The sequence below is a fragment of the Elephas maximus genome, chromosome 1 (assembly GCF_024166365.1).
Source record: "Elephas maximus indicus isolate mEleMax1 chromosome 1, mEleMax1 primary haplotype, whole genome shotgun sequence".
Taxonomy (NCBI): domain Eukaryota; kingdom Metazoa; phylum Chordata; class Mammalia; order Proboscidea; family Elephantidae; genus Elephas; species Elephas maximus.
Genome location: NC_064819.1, coordinates 97,473,447 through 97,495,378, shown reverse-complemented (window position 1 = coordinate 97,495,378; position 21,932 = coordinate 97,473,447). Strand labels below are relative to the sequence as shown.

At 40.0% G+C, this 21,932-nt stretch overlaps 1 protein-coding gene across 1 annotated transcript in view; it reads left to right on the top strand.

Moving 5' to 3' along the window:
- The window catches only part of ILRUN (inflammation and lipid regulator with UBA-like and NBR1-like domains), a 122,902-nt gene that overhangs the window by 47,706 nt on the left and 53,264 nt on the right, over window positions 1-21,932 (top strand). The window contains exons 2-3 of the mRNA XM_049890485.1: window positions 9,425-9,579; window positions 15,838-16,035. Of these exons, the coding sequence (XP_049746442.1) occupies window positions 9,425-9,579; window positions 15,838-16,035 (353 nt within the window). The remainder of the gene's footprint in view (window positions 1-9,424; window positions 9,580-15,837; window positions 16,036-21,932) is intronic.

Here is a 21,932-nt window from a genome sequence, read left to right as displayed (position 1 = left end):
AACACACTATACTCCTCTGCTGGGTTTGCTAATTTATCATCATGGCCACACGGAACTCAAAGACCATAGTCACAATTATATGGTTTATTAGGGAAATAACAGGCTACAGCTTAGGATCAGGATCAACTTTGTCACTCAGGACAGCTTCTAACCAGGACAGCTCTCAACTTCTTGGCTATGCTAACTAATAACCCTTACCGGCCATTCCCACAGGCAGACCCATCCCTTAGCAGTGTACGCCCCGTTCTCAGCCATGCATGTGCACTTCTCTGTCTTTAGGCTCCCCACCATGGGCCTCTCTACTGCTTACTGGCCCAGCTCATGGCCAGTGTAGCAGCTGCTTGGTGCTGCCCTCCTAACAGTACCTTTCTGCTGTCTCTTCCACTGGACCTCTTCCAGGCCTCTGCTCTGCTTAAGCAAGTGTTACAGCTCTTCTAGCTCCTCTTACAAGTGCCTGGAGGAAACCCATCCCACTAGCAAGCCTCCTGCTCCATGGTGCTCAGCTCACATTCTCTCTCTCTGTCTTTCTCCATGGGCTGTGAAGCCCACCATGCAATCCTGACCCATATTATAGCTCTTTTAGGAGATTCCTTCCTCATCTTTCTCTCTTCCCTTGCCTTTAAAAATCTCTGGGGGTGGCTGCTTAAACAGGCAAGCTCCTCGTCAATTTCAAGGCATGGCCTTCCCAGCAGACCACAGACCAACTAAACCCTACAGGTCACTCAATCCTACTGGGTGGTTTTATGCACCAATATTTGCATAGCAAGTAGATAAGTCCCTGCAAGGTGTGTAAAGTAGACCGATCACAGGCAGATTGCAGCCTCATCAGTCAGTCATTTTTGGCAGAATTGTAAACCCTAGGCCAGAAAGGCCATGTATAAGAGGAACACATTGCACTGCAGAACCTAAGTTTGGAATTTAATTTGGACTTCAGAAACAACTAAAAGCAGAGACTGGAATGTTATCAGGCCTCTCTTTTTCTGGCTGTTTGTGAATTTGTGGTGTTTGTTCTTCTGGCAGTCTGTGGTATAGTCAGTATATTCAGTATTCTTCACCAGCACCATAATTCAAAGGCATCAGTTATTCTTTAGACTTTCTTATTCATTGTCCAGCTTTCACATGCATATGAGGTAACTGAAAACACCATAGCTTGGGTCAAGTGTGCTTTAGTCCTTAAAGTGACGGCTTTGCTTTTTAACACTTTAAAGAGATTTCTTTGCAGCAGATTAGCCCAATGCAGTGCGTCGTCTTATTTCTTGACTCTGCTTCCATGGGCATTGATTGTAGATCCAAGTGAAATGAGATCCTTGACAACTTCAGTCTTTTCTCTGTTTATCATGATATTGCACGTTGGTTCAATTGTGAGGATTTTTGTTTTCTTTACGTTGAGGTGTAATCCATAGTGAAGGCTGTGGTCTTTGATCTTCATCAGTAAGTGCTTCAAGCCCTCTTCACTTTCAGCGAGCAGGGTTGTGTCATCTGCACATTGCAGGTTGTTAGTAAGTCTTCCTCCAATCCTGATGCCCCCCTCTCTTCTTCATATAGTTCAGCTTTTTGGATTATTTGCTCAGCATACAGATCGAATAAGTATAATGAAAGGATACAACCCTGACATACACAGAAACTTGTGCATGAATGTTTAAAGCAATATTATTCATAATAGTAAAAAGTGGAAACAACCCAAATGTCTGTCAGCTGACGAATGGATAAACAAAGAGTGGTATGTCCATACAATGGAATATTATTCAGCTGTAAGAAGGAATGAAGTACTGATACATGGTACAACTTGGGTGAACCCTGAAAACATTATGCTAAGTGAAAGAAGACAGACAAAAAAGGTCATATATTGTGTGATTGCATTTATATGACACTCTAGAATAGGCAAATCCATAGAGACAGAAGACAGATTAGTGGTTGCCAGGGAATGGAGGGAGGGGAGAGTTGAGTGAGGTGTTTGTCTGGGGTGTTGAAAATGTTTTGAAACTAGAGGGAGGTAGTGGTTGCACAGTACTGTGTATACACTACACTAAATGCTGCTAATTGTACGGTTTAAAATCGTTCATTGTATGTTATGTGACTTTGCCTCAATTAAAAAATAAGGGAGAAAAGTTTGATCCTAACACATTAGCCAAAGACACTAAGAAACTGAACCTCAATGCCAGTGTCAAATTACTAGGTTTTCAGATTCTACCCTTTAAAAAAAAACTACAGTAAGTAAATTGATGACAAGAATACCCAAGGTGGGATGGCTCTGGAGTTGCCTGATTTAGTGATTCGACTATATCATCAAGGACACAGCAATTATTTTCTCATTTCTGATCTGTCATCCTCAGCTTACCTGCCTCATCCTCGGTAAGCCTCCTGATACGGCCCCTGATGTTCTCGAGAGGGTTGCAGTAATTCTGTGCGTTGAATTTTTTTGACATCTTCCAGTGGCAGAAAAAAGACACCTTCTCTTCCTTCTGTCCTCCCACCAGCCTTAACCTTTTATTATAAACCTTTTCAGATCTACAGAAAATTTTAAAGAACCGTAGTGTGTGTATCCTTATATTTTCCACTTAGGTTGAACAGTGGTTAATGTTTTTATCATATTCACTTTCTTTATATAAAAAGTTTTTAAATCATCTGAAAGTTGTAGCGGTCGTCTCCATTCATCCTTAAATACTTACCATACATCTCCAAAAAATAAGGGCATTCTTCTACATCAAACCAGAACCCACTGCTGATTAGTTGGTTCTGATTCATAGCAACCTGTAGGGTTTCCAAATCTCTACAGAAGCAGACTGCCACATTTTTCTCCCATGGAGCCGCTGGTGGTTTCGAACTGCCAGCCTTTCAGTTAGCAGTCGAGTGCCTTAACCACAGCACCACCAGGGCTTCTATAAATAACTTAGCGTGTATCTCCTAAAAATAAGGGCATTCTCCTACTTAATTATATAGTATTATTACCTAAGATAATTTACAAAAATTCTTTACTAACACAAATCCAGTTTATATTCAAATTTCCTCTCTTGTTCCAGGATCCAATCAAAGACCTCGGGACCATATATTGCATTTGGTTGTTGTGTCTCTTTAAATCTAGAACAGTTCCACCACTTTTCTTTTCATGACGAGTGCTTTCGTTTACTTTCTACTTGGAAAAAATATAGCTACTGATGATAGAAGGACCAGTTCTAAAAGTAATTAAAGAATAAATAGCCAGGAAGAGAGAGGAAATAGGATCTTGGACTTGCTAGAGCTCTAAGAAATGGCTAAATCGTGGTATAAACGTTATCGCCCCTCTTAATGAAATCTACCACAAGTTCTTTCTTTTTTGTTGCTGTCTTCCCATATTAGATAGTATCATTCATGAGTTAATTTTTAGGTTTGAAAACATTGACAGTCTTCTTTAGCTCCAACTCCCATTCTCTACCTATAGTCGTCTTTCAGTTTTAATGAAATTCTCGTTCTTCCCAGGCCTTAAAATTCAAGCTAGTCACAAGTACATATCTTTTGACCCTCTTTCAGTCTTCCGTGTTTGATTCCTGTTGAGTTGTTATTGGATAGCCTTTAGTCAGCTGACCCTTTTTCCAGTCAGATACCTTTTCTGTCATTCAGAGCTAGTAAGGTCTTTCTGATTACTGATGGCCTTGTGGCCTTAATAACAACCTCTTTGGCATACCACAGGTAAGGGAAACTTACTGTGATTTGGGGATAAGTATGGCCCAAAGCCCTAAAATGCAGTTGTTCGTACCTAACTGATCGGCTCATTATAGTTTCCTACTTTAATTTGTACCCATATAAGATGGTCAGTTTTTTGTTTTGTTTTGTTTTCCTCTCAAATAATTTGGGTCTTTTTCAGTTACTCACTTTCAAAGAATGGAAGGAGAAAGTTTCTAAATTTATTTCCCTGGGAATTTGAGCTAATACTCTAATTTCTGGCGTTCTCTCCCCCCGCCCTCCACCCTACCCTCTTTAATCCCAGTTTCCTGATTTCTGTAACTGTTTTCTACCACCAAGTTTTTGAGTGATGTTCCTGGCTATATATTCAGTATGGATGGTTTTTCTTCATAAGACCAGTAATTTTTTGCCTTATGTAGGTATACGTAATACTGAAATAAATGTGTATGTTTATGAATATGTACGAGATTAGTTATTTAATCATTTTCAAGAGTCCAGTTTAACAAGATAGTTACAACTAATTCATTTATAGAATTACCTATCATGGTAATTAATATGCTCTTAAGAAAGCCAGATCTTCACGGTCATGGGGAACATCTAGTCAAGTGACATAACAGAGCTTATAAAGAAAATGTCCTATATTATACTTTGGTGAGTAGCGTCCGGGGTCTTAAAAGCCTGTGAGCAGCCATCTAAGATAATTCACTGGTCTCACCCCTTCGGGAGCAAGGAAGAATGAAGAAAACTAAAGACACAAGGGAAAGATTAGTCCAAAGGACTAATAGACCACATCTACCATGGCCTGCATCAGACTGAGTCCAGTACAACTAGATGGTGCCCGGCTACCGCCACTGACGGCTCTGACAGGGATCACAATAGAGGGTCCTGGACAGAGCTGGAGAAAAATGTAGAACAAAATTCTAACCCCAAAAGAAAGACCACACTTGCTGGCCTGACAGAGACTGGAGAAACCCTGAGAATATGGCCCCCAGACACCCTTTCAGCTCAGTAATGAGGCCACTCCTGAGGTTCACCCTTCAGCCAAAGATTGAACAGGCCCATGGAATAAAACAAGACTAATGGGGCGCACCAGCCCTGGGGCAGGGACTGGAAGGCAGGAGGGAACAGGAAAGCTGGTAATAGGGAACCCAGGATTGAGAAGGGAGAGTGTTTTGACATATCGTGGGGTTGTTAATCAATGTCATAAAACAATGTCTGTACTAACTGTTTGATGAGAAACTAGTTTGTTCTGTAAACCTGCATCTAAAGTTCAATAATAATAATAATAAAGATCTTCAGAGTGCTATTAGATAGTCAGAAAATTCTGGGTAAGTTAAAAGTTTTCTGCCTTTGAATAGCTGTGGCTCTGAGTTCTACAAAGTTGGACTGCCTAGCCAGGGGCAAGTTACTTTACTTGCCGGGGCACCAGTGGCCTCATCTATAAAATAAAAGGTTGCCTGATACTGTTTCTCAGTTACAAAATTTCATTTCATCAGGGAGTTCATATCAGCGTCACCAAACTCTTTTTCTCTGAATCAGGTTATTTATTATCAGTGCAGTTAAAACTGTGTTGTGCACCAAACCCATTTTTCATGCTAAAGTAGGAATAGCTAGCTGCCTTGGGCTGTTAGCCTTTGCGTGAGAAGCAGTTGGGCCTAACCTTGTTTGAGTGTTACCTATTTGCTTGCTGTCTATTAGACTATAAGCTTTGAGGGAAGGGACCTTGCCTGTCTTGCTATCTGCTCTATCCTGTAACTGAATGCCTAGCACATGGATAGATGCTCATTAATTGAATATTTGTTGAATGAATGACTGCCAGCCTACAATATTTACATACATTGCCTCATGTGCTCTTCCCAGCCAACCTTATAATGAGGTGGGTGGTATCATTCTAGTTTTACAGATGAGCAAACTAACATAGAGGCTTAGCCATTTGCTCAAAGCCCCACAGCCAAGAGTAGGCGCTGACTTCAAACAAAGCCTGTGCTTTTTTTCCACTAGGTTACACTGCCTCTCTTTGTTCATCAGGGTGCTTTTAAACATCTGATATCAGATTAAATTTTTTTTTTTGAGCAAAGACACTGAAGGAACCTGGAAGTTTAATCTCGATACTGGACTGGATCCTGGGTCAGTGTTCTCCTTTACCATCGCCGCAGCCAGCTCTGTTTGATGTAGAATTTCTTGTTGGCTAATAATAGCCGAGTATGTTGTTTTGAATGGGTATACATGCTATCCTGCCTACTTGTTCTGACACTGAATTGGTTTTTGCTGTTACTTAGTCCAGTAGGGCCGTAATCCAAATAGTTCGAACATCAAGGAGCCAGCTACCTACATTTGGAACTATGTTTTTGTCTCATTGGTTAGAGCACCAGTGGGGAAAAGTCTCCACTTTCCACCTCATGCTTGGGAAATGAATTTGCTTTGTCATCTTCCACCCCTGCTTCCTGCTAGAATTCCAGTTCACTACTTTCAGTTTCAGTTTGGGTTTTAAAACTTTCTTAATCTTTCTCTAACTGAGTTACCTATGTAGTACAGGTATAAATAAGTGGTTTTGTTGGCTTTGGCTGTGGGATGGGTTGGGGTGTGTGAAAGGAGATTTGAGGAGAGAGGGCTGGATCTGCCTAAATATGGTGGCTTGATTTTCCACTTGTTAGTTCCTGCTGCAATGGTCTCGAAGTCCTGTCCTAATGGCAGAGCCAAGTGGTAAAATATGACACAGGCTGGGGATGAGAATTGGCAGTTGTCCTGAGTGCACAAATAGTTTGTTCCCTCCCAAGCATATTTTACAGCCAAGTGAACAGAAAACAATTCAGCAGGCTACTAGCTAGAGACCTGCAACAACAACCAAAAAAATTGTCTTTACAAAAAGCCGGCATGTAGCTCTTCTAAAATGTTTTCAAAAGAACAAAATGCAAAGAAGTCTTCTTTTCCTCTCCTTCATTTTACCCCTGATCTTGAATTCTAAGGCTGATTCCAGATGTACTTACTCATAAGCCAGTTTGTGGGTAGTAGAAGCTGGACTTCCCCCAAGTTTGACCAGTCACGTATCCCTCACTTTGGATTACTATCAGCTAGATAGGAAGTTGCTAGGAAAACTAAAGCCCGAGCCTTCCCGAAGGGTCAAGCAAACAGGAGCAGCTTGGTCTCTGGCCCAGCTCTGTTCCCTGTAAATTTATTTCACGCACATGATAGGCAGGCAGTTGGTGTTATAATTCCAGTCATTATTGACTAATATGACAGGCCACCATTGCATGAGACTTGGCTTGAAGTAGCTGCTCTAAATATAGCCTTGCTTTCTGGCAGCTGCAAACACCTGGAAGAGCAGACAGGCTCCCCAACAGAAAAGTTTTTGCTGTTAATAGCATGTCTGTTGTACTGTTGTGAGAACTTGTTTCATACTATGTTCATGCATAATTAAAAACAACTCAGTGGATCCGCTGGCTTATGGTTGGGTTATGTTTAGAAAAATGCAGCTTGGGTTGTTGTCTACTGTGGGGACTTGGCATGATGATTAAGACCAGAAGAGATGCAGTTAATGTAATTACCACCAATTTCTTTGATCTCTGTAATGAACACAGCTTACTTAAACCCCTTAGTGGCTTTGGTTTCTGCACTGATGTACCAAGCTGTCAATCATGTGATTCTGTTCAATTGAGGACTCTGGTTTGTGTGCTCGGTAGTTCCTTGTAACAACAGAGAGCCTGCGAGTAAATAAAAAGAACACCAATATTTACAAAATGGTGCTTCCAGAAAAGAAACTGTAAGTGTCTTTTAAACATGTAAAAAGATGTTCAGTCTCTCTTGTAATAAGTGAAAAGTGTTTTAAGATCTCACTGAGATTATTTTTTACCTGTCAGGATGGCAAAAATCCAAAACATTGGAGAAACACAGTTGATGAGCAAGTGGGGAAGTAGGCACTCTCATACATTCTTGGTGGGACCAGTAAGTAAACTTTTGCTAAGGGCCGTTCGGACCTATCTGTTAAAACCACAAGTGCATATATACCTTTTGACCCAGCAATATCACTTACAGGAATTTATCCCACAGATGGATGTGTACAATCTGTGTACATAAATAAGGTTATTTATGGAAGAATAAAAGATTGGAACCAAATTCAAAAGTGGACTGGTTAAATAAATAATAATGCATCTATACAATGGATATAGCTCTAAAAAAGGAGGAATGTATTGACATGGAAATATCGTCAAGATAGTGTTGAGGGAATAAAGCAAAGGGCAGTGTGTAATATACTACCAATTGTGTTAAAAAAGGGGAGGCAATATGAATATATATCTTATTTATTTGTAAGTGCATAAGAGACCTTCTGGAAGAATGTTAAAGAATGGTTATGTGTGTGTGTGTGTGTGTGTTTTGAGGGAGGAAGAGGTAAGATGGGTATTTTTCATTGTGTGAAACTTTGAACCATGTGCATGTATTACTTTTTCAAATAATTAAAATATTTTTTTAAGATGGAGTGTCTTAGAATTCCGCAGTCACAGTTACAGAAGAGATATCTTTTAATTGACTTCCTTACCTATACCAGTTATCCTTGTGGGTAAGAGAGAGATTTCATCATATTGATGCTGATGGCACTAATATTTGTTACTTTTTATGTGGGTACTTTGGAAGGAAATTGATAGCAATGCATAAGTTTGTTGGTCTTGGTGGGTTTTGTGTTTTTTTTTATTGTTACTGTTACAGAGTTCTTGCATTGCTAAAACCATACCTGAGAATCCAGAGAAAGAAATGGTACAGTGAACAGCCTTATCTACCCATCATACAGTATATAAAACTTGATTCATGTTCGATAATCTCACTATATTTTAAAAAGTTGTGACAGGAGTTGGAATTTTAAATCTGCTGCAGGTCTTCAGATTTGTAGTAAAGTATGCCATTAAATAACCCATCTACATATTCATCTCAGATCATTACTCAATAACATAAACCCCGGTAAGATTTGGCTGGAAAAGATGCATACTTTTCAGGGAAAATTTGTGGCTCCATGTCCAGGAGATCATTTTTTAAAGTTTTTGGTTCCCAAATGAAGTCTTCAGTTGAACCAATGAACTTTTGTTTCTCTTTGAATCATCCAACCTACCTTGGCTCAGCTACTTACCAAATACATTAGAAAGCAGGTGTCCTGCCTGTCACCTCAAATAATGCGAACATTATTGCCCAGAAGTGGCTGGCAGAACCTGTCAGGAGACACTGTAAGCCTCCTAAGAGTCCAATGCCTGCACTGACACCAGGCCTTTGAACCAGTTCAAACCGGCTCAGTCATAGCCAAGGAAGTGAAACAGGAACAGATCCAAAGTTGTACAGTTGGACAGATTTGGTATGGTACCCGGAATGAGAAAAATTACAGGTCAAAGCCCTGGAACAGGAGACTCGGAAGAGGGGAGTGACACACATCAAAGCAGCACGGTGAGCTGCCATCTTCGAGTGGGCCAGCACTACTTCAGACTGTGTTCAGAATTTGAGGGCAAGAGATTTGATTGCTATGCAGTTTGAATGCTGCCCTTGTTCTCTAAGTGATAAGTTTGTAGCAGGGCTTTGGCCTGTAATTTTTGCCATTCCTTGGTGGTATTTTTGTTTGTTTTTTGTTCCAGAATCAACGGCTTCGAAGACTTACACACAAGAAGTCTGAGGTGCCATGACAAACGCTAAGAAATGGGCTTTTTCCTTTGGTTGACAATTAAGTAATATCTTAGGATAACGCCCTCTGGATAGGACTGAAGTCTGTTGCCTTTTTCTTTGTTTGTAGGAACCTACAAGCAGCAATTGGCGCTTATTATGACTTTGAGAGCCCAAACATCAGCGTGCCCTCTATGTCCTTTGTTGAAGATGTCACCATAGGAGAAGGAGAGTCGATACCTCCTGATACTCAGTTTATAAAAACATGGCGGATCCAGAATTCTGGTAAATGTACAACGGGCAGTTCTTCTTTGCCCAGTTTTCTTTTCCTTAATAGTTAAATAAAAAGGAAATGTTTTAACTTACATGATTATATAGCTCAGAGCTTTTTCTTATACATGTTGTAGCATTTTTTTTACGATGAGTGAGCAACATAGAAATATTCCCTGTCCTAGATTATGAAGAATTTAGACCTTATCCTTCCAGGCCACCTGTGACTTGACAGCATCTAAACACAATTCAATATTATTTTGGTACCTAGAACCAGGCCTGTGTGTGGCGGTGGTGTTGTCTCCACCTGTTCAGTTCTACTCCATCATTTTATTTCTGCTCTAATTAATCTTCCAGTCATTCCCAGCAGGCTAGAGGAGGTTACATCCTTGAATAGAACAAGGTAGTTGGACTGAGCTGTGAGGCATCTGCTCTTTTTAAATCTCCTTGTTTTGGAACCACAGGAGTAATTCTCTCTGAAGTTTCATTGGGATATCTATCTGAGGAGTTAGTAGCACTTTGAAAAATAGGGTAAGAAGTGTGGGGATTTGCTCAGAATGGAAAAGATGGGAAGATTGGTAAATTGTTTAAAAGACAGTAACAACATTGTTTTGAATATACTGCTAAATTTATTTTCAGAAAAAGTAGAAATAAGTTAACCAGAGTTCTTTGGAAATGGTATCTGAATATTTTACGTGGTAACTGTTAATTATCACCTTTTATATGCTGAATTCTTTTCTAGTGATTTGTTTCATGTGGATGGGCTTAAAATCTGCTGTCCCATCCATGACAGTTTATACTGACTGTCTGAGGTTGTTTTGACTTCACTGTTAATAAGGAGTGTTACAGAAATTCTGAAAAATGGAAAGCCAGGCAAAAAGGAGTAATTTAGCTAAAAATGTGGGTGGTTGGGGTGGGAGGACTCTATCTAGCAAGGTAATCTGATGTGAGATGATGTAAAACTCTTGGGGTTCAGACCTATAAAAGTGACCCATTATGGACTCTGTTTACTTTTTAGTTCTTTACAATTCAATTCTGTATTCTGGGGAAGGACTAGCTAAGCCAGCATTTTATGTAAGAATGAATGTACCAAGTTAAATTGTTATTCTTAGTTTTTCTGGCATTTTAAAAAAGTAAGTCGCCCTTAGATGAAGGTTGGTATGTCACTGACCAAACACACATCATCTAGATTGACCCAGTGTTGTAGGTGACTCTGAACACCTATGGCTTTGTAAAGTTTTCATTAGCTCCTTCCCTTCTTGGTTATAACAGTGGTGCATTGGTAGTTTGGGAAGCACATGGTTACAGGAAAATAGCCATATTTTCTATTTTTCTTGAAATTCTTATTTGTTCTGCATCTGATTTTCTTCACTTTGCCTAATTTCTTTCTCACCTTTCTTAATTTTGCCTGCTTTTAACAGTTATCAAGACAGCTTTCTTCAGTTCAGGTTTTATTCATCATGTTTCTTCTCTAAGTTGCTAAAAACTGCTGTTACTGATCAAAAATGCTTTTGAAATCTGTACATGAATTATTTTTTTATGAGTGAAGCTTATTTGGAAAATTTGACTTAAAGTTTTACTTATTTTTTAGAAATTAAATCAAGACCTTGTTTACTTACAGTGAAAACACTGAAAGTAGTTTGGCTTTCCACGAGCTTTTTAGTGTTGTTTTTTATTTAACTTTTTTTTTGTGGTAAAATATATATAACGCTAAACTTGCCATTTTAACCATTTTTAGATGTACAATTCAGTGACATTAATTACAAATTCACCATGTTTTACAACTGTAACCACTGTCTATTTCCAAAAGGTTTTCATCACCCCAAACATTAAGTCAGTATTCCTTCAGCAATAGCTTCCCCATTCTCGCCTCCCCCTACTAATAACTTTTTATCTCTATGTATTTGTCCATTCTAGATATTTCATATGAGTGGGGCCATAAAATATTTATCCTTTCGTGTCCGACTTATTTTTCTTTTTTTTCGCAGCATGATGTTTTCCAGGTTCATCCATGTCATATCAGAATTTCATTTCTCTTAAGGGCTACATAATATTCCATTGTATATATAGACCATGTTGTTTACCCTTTCATCTGTTGATGGACACTTGGGTTGTTTTCACCTTTTGGTTATTGCAATGAACATCAGTGTACAAATATCTTTTTGAGTGTTTAATTTTCATTCTTTCGAGGATATACCTAGGAGTGGAATTGCTGGGTCATATGGTAATTCTGTGTTTTTAGTGTTTTCAGACATTGAAAGTTGGTAAAAGTACAGTTGAACTGTTCTAAATACTGTCTTGTTTCAGAATATCGTTTTGTATTTCAAAAAGCCTTTTGGTATAGCTCGCTCACTAGATCGTCCTTGGGTTAATAGGGTTTGGGAGAGGTTGATGTAGTGTCTAGAATGTCAAACTGGAACCCTGAAAAGTCTGTCTTTCAGCTTGACTTGGAGAGAATCTGCACTGGTCGGCCTGACCACTTTTCCCTGCTGCGTTTGCTTAGTTGGACTACAGCTTAAGACAGCCTTTGGGCCTGCAGCCTTTCTTCCTGCAAAAGGGAATTCTTGTGTCTGAATACCTTTAGAAAAGCTTTGGGCAACAATTGCTAGAGATTTTATCCTTCTAGGTGCTTTGCACAAATAGATTTTTAAGTTTCTCTGGAAATTGTTCAGCCATTTATAAAACAATTTAATGTCTGTAAATTGAATGGTTTTCATTTGGTTAAGGAGAAACTATCTCCCATAGCTGAGTAACATGTGTTTATTAGAGAGAGAGAGCAAGCCTGTGTGCAAGTTCTTCGGCGTCCTCCTAATCTGGCCTGAGTCCTTCCTGGAAATAGAGTAGTAACACAGAAGTAGGGCAAGCCTCAGCTATCTCTCCTCTGGCCCTCTTACACTCATTCATAACTTTCCTAAGAGACAAGTGTTCACTGAAAAAGAGGTACATAAGTAATAATTTATTTTCATGGTGCCTCTCTGTTGTCATGTTTTAGACATGCCAACATTCAAATGTGCAACAGATGAGATCAATGGAAACTGCATGTAGTTGCCAGCAGCTTCCCCAGAGAAAAGTACACATCACATTGTTTAAAATTAAACTCCTAATACTTTTTAAATCCTTAAATTCAGACTATAGAAAAACAGAACTGAAACATTGAATGACAAATGCAGAAACCCAAGATCTAAACTTTTGTTGGTGTAGAAGTATTGGAAGCTTGGGAACCCTTACATTTGGAGGTTAAAGTAAATTTTTGAAACTGTCCCTCTGTTTTAAAGATATGAGTAGACAGGATTCTCTTTACCAACACTTATAGCTGCTCAGTTATTACACCACCATACTCTGTTGTCCAACCATAATGAATAAGCGGAGCATGCTATGATAACCCTGGTGCTTCTCTGAGTTTGGTGGGAACAGTTGTAATTGTCATATGAAGAGTGGCTTGGACATGTCAATTGAGTCCTGTTTCTTTTTTGAACTTCATAGAAGTGAATCTAAAACAAGAGTTAGGAAGAGAACTTAGGAAGAACAACCGTTTTCCCCATTTTTCTTTTGGCCCATTAACCTAAAATAGTGAATTTTGTTTCTCTGTACTATGACCATACCCAAACCCACTGCTGTCGAGTTGATTCTGACTCATAGTAACCCTCTAGGACAGAGCACAACTGCCCTGCAGGGCTTCGGAAGCTGTGAATCTTTATAGAAACAGACTGCCACATCTTTCTCCCATGGAGCAGCTGGTGGGTTCCAACTGCTGACTTTCTGGTTAGCAGCTGAGCGCTTTGACCACTGTGCCACCAGGCCTCCTATCCTATGACTATAGAAAAAATGATTCTGCTTTAATTCATTCAACAAATTTTATTACGTTCTAGTCACTTTATTAGCTACAGAGGAAAAATGGTGACAGAAATGACGAAGGCCCCTTCATGAAGCTTCATTTAAAATTCAATCTCTAAACTCACAAGGGTTAAAAAGATAGTGAATCTTCATCGAAGCTTGTCTTCTGCATTGCTGTTTGAATGTTCCTTATTGTCTCAAAACTATTTCTATAATCACTTAGACCTAAGAAGTCCCAGGCTTTTTGGAACTGATACATTTGTATTTGACTTTTGTGATGTTCTTTGCTATCTCTAAATTGCCATGTCATGGGTTTTTTGTTTTGTTTTTATTTTTTCAGTAAAATGGTATTCTATGATAATCACAGCCTTAATCGTATGGTTGATTGTGACACCTCGGGAAATCATAAAATACAGATTAGTCTTTCTTTTTTTCTAGATAGAACTATCCCCACTTAAGCTAATTTGTAACTGAGACTTAATTTGAAGCCCTGTAGTTTATACTTCTCGAATCTACATTTCGGTTATGCGTAACCTAGTGGTCCAGACTCCTCACAGTATTTCCCTTTCTTTTGTATCAAGCATAAGTATCTTTGACCTTTTCAGAGTTCCTGATCTAACAGTACAGCGGTAAGAACCATATATCATGGCAAATTATTGATTACTCTTGAAAGACAGATGACTGGTTCTTCATTCCATAGCAAATTAACACTTTAGTGTTGATGCTGGATAACTCTTCCAATAGTTTATTCAAGAGGCTTTCCAAGTACCACATTGGACTATAGTAGGTATCTGAAATACTAAAAAGATCAAGACCCTGGCTGCATCATTTAATGTTAATCATTTAATGTTTTACCAACTAACTCGGTTTTCCTAGAATATGGCCATGCTCCTTTTGCACAGCGGAGAGATCCAACCTATTCAGCTGCTGTGGTTGTCTGCCCAGTAATTCCCACACCCAGACAGTCTTGGTTTTTCTTAATTTCTTCACAATTCAAAAACACGCACACTCTTTGGTTTTCATATAAACATTGTCTTGTTCCAGATGTGTGTGTGTGTTTTCAAGAATAATTGTAAATTCAGCCTTATGCCAGTAGTTTTATTCTCTTCTTGAAATTTGGTCTTTAAAGGGACTGACATTTTCTAAGGTGTCAGCTACTGTTTTTCTTGACCTAAAAAAAGCTTTTGCCTAGAAATGAAAAACAGAATTTGTGTGCGTTGCCAGTGTATCATCCACAGCCCCTCCACCAGCTTTGGTCACCTTTTATAGTGTTAACTTAAGAGGGCGCTTTGCTAGCAGGTTATTTCCTTGTTTGAGAGGGGATGACGGAATGGAGCTTCAGCTGTTACCCTTAAGGCCCAAGGAACACAGAGGGCACTGTTCGTTCCGTGGCTGAGATCTCAGCAGTGGAGCTCTGGTTGTTTTTCTGTCTCTGGTTCCTTTTCAGTAAGTAGTGAGCCATCAGCTTTATCAAAACCAGCCTGGCAGCACGTGAACCGAGGCATCCCAGCATATTGCTAGGAGGGAGATTACAAACATGCCATGTTCTGAGAGTCTGGTCGTGTCTAAATTTTCAGTGATTTATTTTTATAATGAATATATATTCCTAAAAGAGGGATGTAGAGATATCTGTCTACAGTATAAAGGAGTGTATCAATTGGTATATATTTGAAAGATTTCACAGGATCACAAAGATCACATCTAGTCACTTGTGGCTGCCTATACTACTTGATTTGTTAGACCAAGTCAGTACATGAATATCTCATTTTGAATTCATTTCCATGAAAGTAGGTATACAGGAATAGGTATCAAATAAGATCTTTGGCACTTCCAGAGGCAGAAAGACATTTCTGCCAAAGTCATTTCTCTGTATTGCCATTCCTGTTCTTCCCATAGCACCTCTGGCTGGTGCCATTGCCCTTCAGACCACAGTTCGTTAATACTGCTATCAGGGGAGTTCACCTCACTGTCCACATTTTCCCTACCACTGTTTGAACCTGACAACTAAACTTTCACTTGACTCCTATATCTTTGTATAGAGTCTCTTGCACCCCAGAAGAAAAGTCAAACATCAGGCAAAAAGCAGTTTTAAAATGAGAATAATATAAAAGGATACTGTTTGTGTGTTTTATTCTCTTGCCTCAACGGGAAAACTGAGAACAGACATATTTTTACTCAGAGTGTCAGCTTAAGAAGTTCAAGTGAAAATGAACACGTATTACCCTTTAGTAGCAAAAGCAGTCCCCCAAAGATGTGGGACTGCTGTCTCCATGGCTCTTTGCAGACGTTATTCCTAGGTACTACAGATTCAAGTTGTGTTAGCTTTCTGTATATGTGTAAGAAAGAGAACAGCCTTCTCTACAGTTTTATAATAAACTGCACCCAACCTAGGACCACCGATTGCCTAACTTTTTTTTATTTTCTTTTGCTCAAACTCAGGGGCAGAGGCCTGGCCTCCAGGGGTTTGTCTTAAATATGTTGGGGGAGACCAATTTGGACATGTGAACATGGTGATGGTGCGATCACTAGAGCCCCAAGAGATTGCAGATGTCAGCGTCCAGATGTGCAGCCCCAGCAGAGCAGGAATGTATCAGGGGCAGTGGCGGATGTGCACTGCTACGGGACTCTACTACGGAGGTGAGTATGTCTTTGTGCAGCCCAGGGTAAGGGGGTTAAGGTAACATCTCACAACGTATCCTTCGTTTTGTTCACAAAACTTGTCAAATTATGTCAGAGGTTATGGCCTCTTTTAAACAGTCATCCCATGCAGATAAATGATTTAATGACTATGTAATTGGTTCAGTTTAGGGCTCTCCCTTTTACCCTAGGAATTTAATTAAAATTTAGTGAAGTACGTGAGGTACTATATTTTGCATTCTAAACAATGATTTAGCAGTGCTGCGATTTTTAGTATATGCTCTGTTAGGTGCTGTAAGAATACTGAAGGCAGTCCCTGTTCTCAGAGTCTCTAGGCACAAGTCAAATAAAAAATAATGTACAAAATGTGTGCCACCTGACAACCTGTCAAGCTACTAACACCTCTTACTCCTTCCCTTCATTGCCAGACTTTGAGCAGAGTTATCTATACACACTCTTCTTCCCCATTTTCCATTCACTCTTTAACCTAATTTATCCTTTACCCACTCCTCACTCTGAAACGTGTACCACTGTAGACTGGCATGACCCGTTTCCTGTTTGTCTGCCTCCTCTGTGAACATTCTTCCTCTGTCACTTTGTAGTCTCATCTTTGCCCTGGAATTACTAGATTCTGAGCGGGGCCCCACTCTCTTGGTTACCTCATCCACTCATGGCCTCTGCTGTTGCTAGTATACCATACACAGTGATGCTCAAATTCATATCTGTCTGTGGCCTCTCTTAAGAACTCCAAATCTGTGTTTTAACTGCTGTGGACAGAACGTCTGGATGTGCTGTAGATTTCTGCATTTTAACATCTTCCAGACAAAACTTACATCCTTCTCTCCAAAACCATTAATATCATCCATACCACTGTTTTTTTGGTTTGTTGAGTTTACCACTGAGGTAATCAGGCAAGAAACCTTGGAGTCCCTCTTTTGTTCTCTCCTGTCTTCCTTAATCAGGAACCAGGTCCTTTTAGTTCCACTGTATTCCATGCCCTGGAGGTCCAAACCAGAACAAGTAATAAACAGTTCCTGCCCTCAGACAGGTCTTCACTGGACTCCTGGCCTGTGGGCCCTTGGAACCTTTGGAGTTACATCAAGGGGACCTGGAAATAATGTTCTTATATATGCTTTTGCAGTCAGTGGGCACTTTAGATATTTTTACAATCTCAGAATATTTTAATGTTAGAAAGAGTGCCTCATACTGGTTATGTGACATTTTTTGTCTATAACCTTGTACCTGTTGTAATAAAGCCAAATGCCTATTATAATAAAGCCAAGCGCTTGGCAAGGGACTTCAGGTTCCTCACGATCTGGCCTGACCTCATTTTCACTTTCATCTCAGTCACGTCTTCACTCCCCCACAGCCATTCTCTGAAGACGCCACATGCTTTCACTTCTCCATGCCATTGTTCACATTATTCCCATTACCGAACAGATCTTTTTCCTTCCTTTTCCACTCAGCAAATTTCTCTTCCATCCTCAGGGCCCTGATCAAGTCACCTTTCCTCCTTCCCTCCTCTGTTCTCCCCTCTTGCCCCACTCTCCCCACCACTCCAAGGAAATTCATCTCTCCCATTTCATTAATATTATGCACATGCTTGTTGTTACACTTACCCTGTCGTGTTTTAGGTGCTTGTTTACTTACCCTTTCCCCTACTATACTGTGAACTATTTGTTGAATAGCAAATGAACATGTGGTCACATACCAGGATGCAGAGGGATTATTCGTCTCCTAGTTTGTTTATGTTGTTGTCCTTTCTTCCTGCCCCTGTCCCCATCGTGCCACATCTGAGTGTTACCCTGCCCTTCAGGACTTTGTTCTCAGGCTACCTTTGCTAAGAATCCTTTTACCTGCATAGTTGGAGGTAGTTGCTCCCACCCCTCCACTCCCATTGCACTGTCTTCACCCCTCTCTCCTTTGCGTCTCTGTGGTACTTTACCTCTTTCTACCCAGTTAATTTGAGAAATGTCTCCTGTCATCTTTAAAACTTAAGGTGATACATGCCTGATTCGTCTTTTTAACTCTTCAAAAAGCTGAGCTCAGTACAGAATGGAGAGTGGATACTCAGTAAATTTTTTAAATGAATGTCAGTGTTTTTAAGGGGAGAGAAAGACAATATACATGACTTACTTTTTTATTCCTTTGGTGCAAAGGCATTGCTTCATAGTGTTCTCCAGTGCTTGAGAACGCTAGTCTTGTACTTTTGTGTTTTTTAGTGTTAAATTAAAAATAATTACCACTACATGGGACATTAAATTTTATACTTGAAACAGCCTTCTCAATTTTCAGAAGTTAATAGAGTCTAAATCATAACTACACTGGCTTTGGGGGTAGTAAAGAGTTTAAAGCCTTTTTTGGATTTCTTATAGTCCATAAGTTGTTAGAACTTTGTGGAATCTTGTACCGTCAAGTGATCCTAATTTGTCTGATCTGTGGATTTCAAACGTTTTCTTGAGCAGTGGAACCCTTTCCTTGTAAAAGCATATATGGGTACCCCCTCCCAGAAAAGGGAAGGAGAGAAGCGAAACCTGTTTTGTTGAATTGGGGGCCTCCTTGACCTGTGCTTTCTTGTCCTTCTCTGAGATTACTTCCAGGGTTCTGTGGAGTATAATTTGCAAACCCTTCAGCTGCTCTAGTAAAGAAGTTAATTCCGTTTTACTGACTACCATATTTCATTGAGCCCAAGCTAATTGTAAAGTGCTTCTGGTTTCAGGATGTTAAAAAATGACTGACAGAAAGTGAATATATGATGTATAAAATTACAACTGTGAACAAAAAATACAAAAACTGCCATAGCAGCCATGATTGGCTCTTAACAGGTTCTCCTCCTCTTACCTTCCTAGTTCACTGAGTGTAGTGTAGTGGTAAGAGTGTAGACTGTAGTCTTAAGTTGCCTGGACACGACCTTGGACAAGTAATGTAGCCTCTTTGTGCCTTATCTTTCTGTTTTAACAGGTTTTTTTTTTTAATTGTTTATTTTTGTTTTTGGTGAGGTGGTCTCTTCTGTATTTTTTAGATGGTCTTCTCTGGAAAGAATTTAGTTTCCTTATTTTTATGATATCACTTATATTGTTGCCACTCATTTCTCTTCCTCAAAAGGAACTTTTGCTATATTCAGTTATTTACATGGAGCCCTGATGGTGAACTTGGCTGCTAACCAAAAGGTCAGCAGTTCGAATCCACAGGCCACTCCTTGGAAACTCTATAAGACAGTTCTGCTCTGTCCTCTAAGGTCCCTATGCATTGGAATTGATTTGATGGCAGTGGGTTTTTTTCCCGTCATTTACACAGTGGTTTTTTTCCCCCTCCCATTTTAGCTTGGTTGTGTTCTCTCACAGTTTCTCAAGGGTGCTGTCGGCGTATAGTATGGACAGTGCTTCATTATGTGGGGCATACTGCAGGGCCTGGACCCCATCCTACTAAATACCTCTAGCTTCAATGTTTCCTCAACAGCCCTCTCCCGCACCATACAAATTTCTAGCTCCCTTGGTTGAGAGCCCCTAAATAGCTGTTTTATTGGCTGTTTCAAGTCCAGACATTTTAAGTTTACTGACTTTGGTTCTCTTCACCCCCCCCCCCGCCCCCGCAAAATTTGTTTCTTAGGTAAAAGTTAATGTTTATCTTAGTACCTACTGTGTGGTGAGCATTTCATTGGGCTTTTTGCATATAAATTACCTTTGTTGTTGTTAGGTGCCATTGAGTCTGTTCTGACTCATAGGGACCCTATGCACAGCAGAACCAAACACTGCCTGGTCTTGCACCATCCTCACAGTTGTTGCTGTGCTTGAGCCCATTGTTAGAGCCACTGTGTCAGTCCATCTCCTTGAAGGTCTTCCTCTTTTTCACTGACTCTCTACCAAGCATGATGTCCTTCTCCAGGGACTGATCCCTCCTGATGATATGTCAAAAGTACGTGAGACATAGTCTCGCCATCCTTGCTTCTAAGGAGCATCCTGGTTGTACTTCTTCCAAGACAGATTTGTTCATTCTTTTGGCAGTCCATGATATACTCAGTATTCTTTGCCAACACCACAGTTCAAAGGTCTTCAGTCTTTCTTATTCATTGTCCAGCTTTCGCATGCATATGAGGCAATTGAAAACACCTCTGGGCTTGGGTCAGGCACACCTTAGTCCTCAAGGTGACATCTTTGATTTTTAAACAATTTAAAGAGATCTCTTGCAGCTGATTTACCCAATGCAACGTGTCTTTTGATTTCTTGACTGCTGCTTCCATGGATGGAAACCCTGCTGGTGTAGTGGTAAGTGCTACAGCTGGTAACCAAAAGATCAGCAGTCTGAATCCACCAGGCTTTCCTTGGAAACTCTATGGGGCAGCTCCACTCTGTCCTGTAGGGTCCCTATGAGTCGAAATGGACTTGACGGCAGTGGTTTTTTTTTTTTTTTGCTTCTGTGAATGTTGATTGTGGATCCAAGTAAAATGAAATCCTTGACAACCTCAGCCTTTTCTCCGTTTATCATGATGTTGCTAATTGGTCCAGTTGTGAGGATTTTTGTTTTCTTTATGTTGAGGTATAATCCATAATGAAGACTGTGGTCTTTGATCTTTATCAGTAAGTACTTCAAGTCCTCTTCACTTCTAGCAAGCAGTGTTGTGTCATCTGTATAATGCAGGTTGTGGATGAGTCTTCCTCCAATCCTGATGACCCATTCTTCTTTATATAACCCAGCTTCTTGGATTATTTGCTCAGCATACAGATTGAATAAGTATGGTGAAAGGATACAACCCTGATGCACACTTTTCCTGACTTTAAACCATGTAGTATCCCCTTGTTCTGTTTGAATGACTGCCTCTTGATCCATGTACAGATTCCTCATGAACACAGGTGTTTTGGAATTCCCATTCTCTGCAATTACCTTATGAAAGAAATATTTTTTTCATTTTATGGATGAGGAACCTGAAGGTCAGAGAGAATTAGTAATTGACCTGAGTTCTAGTTAAAGTTATAAGTTATAAATTAGCTATAAATTATAGTTTATAGTTATAAATTCACAAAAGTAAATTTATGATCTTTGATACTTGATGTGGTAAAAAACATGTGAAACTGTTCACTGCAGATAAGTAAGCACAAGTAAACCGTGCTTACCTTGGTTGCTGGATAATCCATCCCTGTCAGAGACTGCAAATTTGAAGAGAGGCTCTGAATTCTGTAGGAAGGTGCTGTGGGGTTGGGAAGGAGACAGATGTCAGCTGTACCTACAAGCAGAATCTTTGATGTGGTAAAAAAAAAAAAAAAGCAAAACTGTTCACTACAGATTAGTAAGTAAGCACAAGCAAGCCCGTGCTTACATTACTTACTGGGTAGTCTGCCCCTGGGAGACTTGGGTTCAATTCCTGGCCAGTGCACCTCATGAGCAGCCATCACCTGTCAGTGGATGTTTGTATGTGACTATGATGCCGAACAGGTTTCAGTGGAGTTTCTAGACTAAGACAGGCTAGGAAGAAAGGTCTAGCAGGCTATTTCCAAAAATCAGCCGGTGGAAACCATATGAATCACAATGGTCCAGTCTGTAACTAATCTGGAGGATGGTGCAGGACCAGGCAGCATTTCGTTCCAGCGTGCATGGAGTTGCCACAAATTGAAAGCCAACTAGATGACATCTAACAACCGTTAACAATCAACAGTAGCGTCCTTCTTCTCCTCCTAGCAGAGTGCTATCTTCCAAAATTCCTCAGGAGAGATTAACCCCACCCCTCGAAATCAGAGAGGGCCTGGTAGTGAAGTAAACTAAGGCTGTGGTACTCTGGTTATCTGGTGCTGATGAGCATTTGACTTGAAGTAGCTCTTCTTGTTAAATATCTCACATGGGTCCCTAGTGACATTTTGCATGTAAATTAAATGTACATTATTCATTTTTATGCTCCCAAACCA